The following is a 4,569-nucleotide window of genomic DNA, read 5'->3' as shown; positions in this document are numbered from 1 at the left end:
CCGGAGACCCATTTGGTCACCGGTATCCTCCATTCATGGCTGTCCTCTCTTTGTTTTCACTTTTTCGATTATCCTTCATAAATCTAGTTTGTAGTTTTTTTTCTGTCTTGTTCTCTTTGCCTTAGTTTTCATTTCCGTTTCATTTATCTTTGTCCCTTTCATTTTCTCTCCAGTTTATTGTTCACCATTGATAAACTTGGTTTTCCAGGTTTCTTTGTTCTTTCCTTCTTGGCGGTTTGCTTGTTTTTCCACTCAAATTCAAAATTTCAAGTTTTTCTTTCTTCTGTGGTGTTATTTCTATTTTGGTGTATACAGCAGACCACCTTTTCTCCTTCAGAGCTGGTTTTTCCATTTCGGAGGTCCTTGACTGTTGTGCCTTCTCTCTTGTCTTTCCTTGGCTGCTTTCTTTCCATTTTTGGCTTTCCTCATGGGAGAAGTTATGTCAAACAAGGAAAGCTCTTTGGCACACGTTTCCTCTTGCATGAAACATCATGATGGCCTTACTCTCTTGTCCAAGAATGCTGCTGGAAATGATTCTTTTATTTCCATCAAGGAGTCTTGCTTTGAAGGTTCCTCCCTTAATCTCTCCTCAATAAAGCTTCCTGAACAGACTTTTCCGGCATCCTCTTCCTCAGCTCCAGTGACTGAAGTTAAACGCTCTTGGAATAATTTATTGAAGGAGAAACAAGTATCAAACCTGAAGCTTGAGTACTTTCCTCCTTCAGAAATCCTTGCTGGAGGAAAGTACTCTATTTCCCCTCCTCCTGAAGTTGCGGATGAAGGTGCAAAGAGATGGGAGAAGTGTGCCATTGGTTTTTTCATGGGAAGAAGAATGCCTTTTCTCCTTGTCAAAAGGTATGCAATCCGTCATTGGTCCAACTATGGGCTTACTGATTTTATATCCACTGGAATGGGAGTCTATCTTCTGAAATTCAAGGATGAAGAAGGAATGATGAAAGTCTTGGAAGAGGAGACATGGATGATAGGTGGGCAGCCCCTCTTTGTTAGGAAATGGGAAAAGAATCTCTCAATGGTAGCGGAAAACATAAAGAAAATAGCAATGTGGGTAAAATTCTATGGAGTACCTCTGGAATATTGGAGCTTGAAGGGGTTTAGCCATATTGCTAGTGTCTTAGGTCGCCCCCTCTATGTGGATTCTGTTACGGAGGAAGGGAGTCGTTTGGAGTTTGCCCGTATTTGTGTGGAGATTAACGTAAACCATGATTTCCTGGAGAAATTGGAGCTTGTACTGCCATCAAAAGAAAGAGTTGATATTCGGCTGGAATATGCATGGAAACCTTTAAAATGCAAACTGTGTAATATGTTTGGTCATGGAAATGAAGAGTGTAAAAGGAGAGTGGAAAGAGGAGAAGCGGAAAAAGGAAAGTATGGCTTGTATAAAGGAAAAAAGGTGAGTAGTAAGGAGGATGCCTCGGATGCAAATGTAGGCATGGCAACTTCTGAAATTCAAAATACGGCTGGAAATAACAATGGAAATGGTAGACTAAACTTAATGATCCCTAGGAGGAAGCTAGAGGAGAGGAAGAAAAACGTTAACAATAGTATGGCGAAGATGAATAATAACAAATTTGCAGCCTTAGCCACAAATGAAAACATTGAAATGACGACAGCTCAAGATGTAGGGGAGACTGCCGTGTTAAATGAGTCACATGAGGAATTAGGCCCTTCAAATAGATTGGAACCTACGAATGGTGCATCTTCCAATTCCGTGATATCTAGAGTGGCTGATCTTTCAAGTGTGGAGCAGATGGAGGAAATTCTTACAAAAGATGGAAATTCGGATCAAGAGCTTTGTGAATCTCCAGCAATTAACCACTTTGGAGGCAAAATTAAGGTTGATGAGGTGGATTTCAAAAGGGAGAAGGGTGATACTCTTAGCAAATCGCAACGGAGGAGATTGGTGAAGCAAAAACGAAATGCTTCCCCCATCAATTCTCTCAAATGACTAATATAGCTTGCTGGAACATTAGGGGCCTAAATGCTCCTATCAAGCAAAGGGAGGTTAGTAGTTTCATTTTGCAAAATAAAATTGATATTATGGCTGTTCTTGAAACAAAAGTATGAAGCACTAATGTCAATAGAGTATGTTCTAGCATTTGGGAAGGTTGGGAACATTGTAGTAATATGAGTGATGGTTCTATAGGCAGAATTTTGATTGGTTGGAATAAGGCCACTATTAATCTCAATGTTATTGTGAATGATGGTCAATATATACATTGTGAGGTGAAGCTTGTTAAGGAGAATTCTAGCATTGGCTTGACAATAGTCTATGGCAGCAATAATCCTATGGAGAGGAAGGTTCTTTGGCGAAATCTCATAAATCAATCCCATATGATGCAAAATACACCTTGGATCATAATGGGAGATTTCAACACTATCAAGAACCCTCTAGAAAAGATTGGTGGGGCACCTTGGGGTAATTACTACTGTGAAGACCTTAAAAATTGCATGAGGGAAGCTGAATTGGATGACCTAAGGTTCATGGGCCATCTCCTAACTTGGAGTAACCGTAGTGAAGGAGGAAGAAGGATTGCATGTAAACTTGATAGGGCTCTTATCAATGATTCTTGGAAGGATGTATTCCCAAATGCCATGGCTCATTTCCTCAACCCCTTCATTTCTGATCATTCTCCATGTTTGGTGAGAATTGGAACCACAGAAGATTGTAGAAAAGTTCCTTTTAAATTCTACAATATGTGGACACACCATGAAAACTTTCTCAATATTGTTGCTGAAGTTTGGAACCAAGAAGCACAAGGCAGCCCCATGTTCAACGTGACAAGCAAACTTAAAAAGCTGAAAGTTGAGTTAAAAAAATTCAATAAGGAATACTTTGGCCACATTTCCGAAAGAGTGTTAGAAGCTAGGAAGCAACTTGAAAACGTCCAAGAACTACTCCGAATAAACCCCTTGGATGAGGATCTTGCTCAAGAGGAGAAGATGAGTTTAGAATCCTATAGATCCCTTTCTTTAGCTGAGGAATCTTTCTCTAGACAAAAATCAAGAGTTCATTGGCTTAAGGAAGGTGATCAAAACACAAAATTCTTCTTCAAGAGCATCAAAGGTAGAAGAAATAGAAACTCTATCTATGGGATCCAAAGGGAGGATGGAACTTTTGTTAATAACATGGAGGAAGTAAAGGAGGAATTTGTGGATCACTTCAAATCTGTCCTAAATGTAAGGGAGCATTCAAATGTAAACCTTGATCAGCTCAAAAAGATAGTCAAATTCCGGCTTGGAAGTGGGGAAAAGGATATGCTCATTAAAGAAATTTCAGCGGAGGAAATCAAAGAAACCATTTTTGCCATGGATAATAACAAGGCCCCGGGTCCGGATGGATATGGTGCATGTTTCTTCAAGGCAGCATGGAACATTGTTGGGGATGATGTTATAAAGGCCATTAAGCACTTCTTCAAAACAAGCCACCTTTTAAAAGAGGTAAATTGTACTATCCTTGCACTTGTTCCTAAAGTTTCTAATCCTTCTTTTTGCAAGGATTTCAGGCCTATTGCTTGTTGCAATACTTTGTACAAATGCATCACTAAAATCATGGCAAACCGACTCAAAGCCATTCTGCCGCAATTCATTAACAAAGCTCAAGGTGCCTTTGTGGGAGGTCGTAGCATTGGTGAAAACATCCTTTTATGCCAAGAGCTTATGCACAACTACCAAAAGGACACTCATGGAAAGAAATGCACCATAAAGATTGATATTATGAAGGCTTATGACACTTTAAATTGGGATTTCTTGCTTGTTGCCCTTGTATCCATTGATATGCCGCAAACATTCATAAATTGGATTAGGACGTGCATCACTAGTCCTATGTATTCGGTGGGCCTAAATGGTGAACTTGTTGGCTTCTTCAAAAGTGCTAGAGGATTACGGCAGGGGGATCCTCTCTCTCCGCACCTTTTTGTCATTGCCATGGAGGTGCTATCTTGCATGCTTAGTGAACTTAAGGAGAATGCTCAATTTAGCCATCATTGGAAGTGTAAGAAAAATAATATCACTCACTTATATTTTGTGGATGACCTCATGATTTTTTGTAGGGCGGATGTGCATTCCATATCTCTGATAAAATGGGTATTAGAGTGCTTTCACTCTTGGTCCGGACTTAGAACTAATCAAACAAAGAGCAATATCTATCTCTCCGGAGTCAATAATGCTGAAGCAGAACATCTTAAATCAATCCTTGGTATTGAGTTTGGCACTCTCCCATTTAAATACCTTGGTGTACCTATGATTTCTTCCAAGCTAAGGGTTGATGATTGCAAACCCCTAATTGACAAGATTGTGGCTAGGATCTCCTCTTGGAAAAGTAAGTTCCTCTCATATGCTGGAAGACTTATTCTCATCAAGGCTATCCTCTTTAGCATCCAAGTATATTGGTCCTCAACATTCATCCTTCCCGCAAAAGTACACAAGGTAATTGATGGCTACCTTAGAAATTTCCTTTGGAGTGGTGACATATCCTGTAGCAAGAAGGCAAAAGTTGCTTGGGATGATATTTGCCTTCCAAAAGAAGAAGGGGGTTTGGGCATAATGAAA

The 4,569-nt window shown here is 39.9% G+C and overlaps 1 protein-coding gene across 1 annotated transcript; it reads left to right on the top strand.

Annotated features, from left to right (window-relative positions):
* The first annotated feature begins 427 nt into the window (after window positions 1-427).
* Window positions 428-4,139, top strand: LOC123215472. The gene is made up of 3 exons (XM_044635585.1): window positions 428-1,886; window positions 2,165-2,661; window positions 4,071-4,139. Exons 1-3 carry the CDS (start codon window positions 428-430, stop codon window positions 4,137-4,139), a joined length of 2,025 nt encoding a protein of 674 aa, XP_044491520.1.
* The last annotated feature ends 430 nt before the right edge of the window (window positions 4,140-4,569 follow it).

The sequence above is a fragment of the Mangifera indica genome, chromosome 5 (genome assembly GCF_011075055.1).
Source record: "Mangifera indica cultivar Alphonso chromosome 5, CATAS_Mindica_2.1, whole genome shotgun sequence".
Taxonomy (NCBI): Eukaryota; Viridiplantae; Streptophyta; class Magnoliopsida; order Sapindales; family Anacardiaceae; genus Mangifera; species Mangifera indica.
Note: the sequence above shows the minus strand (reverse complement) of the source record. Positions and strands in the feature narration are given on the sequence as shown.

Excerpts from the sequence above, each read along its gene's own strand:
- LOC123215472 (XM_044635585.1), top strand. The coding sequence starts at position 428 with ATGGGAGAAGTTATGTCAAACAAGGAAAGCTCTTTGGCACACGTTTCC. Across the intron at positions 1,887-2,164 it reads GGATTTCAAAAGGGAGAAGG|GCAGAATTTTGATTGGTTGG; the intron begins GTGATACTCTTA and ends ATGGTTCTATAG. Across the intron at positions 2,662-4,070 it reads CTGATCATTCTCCATGTTTG|GGCGGATGTGCATTCCATAT; the intron begins GTGAGAATTGGA and ends GATTTTTTGTAG.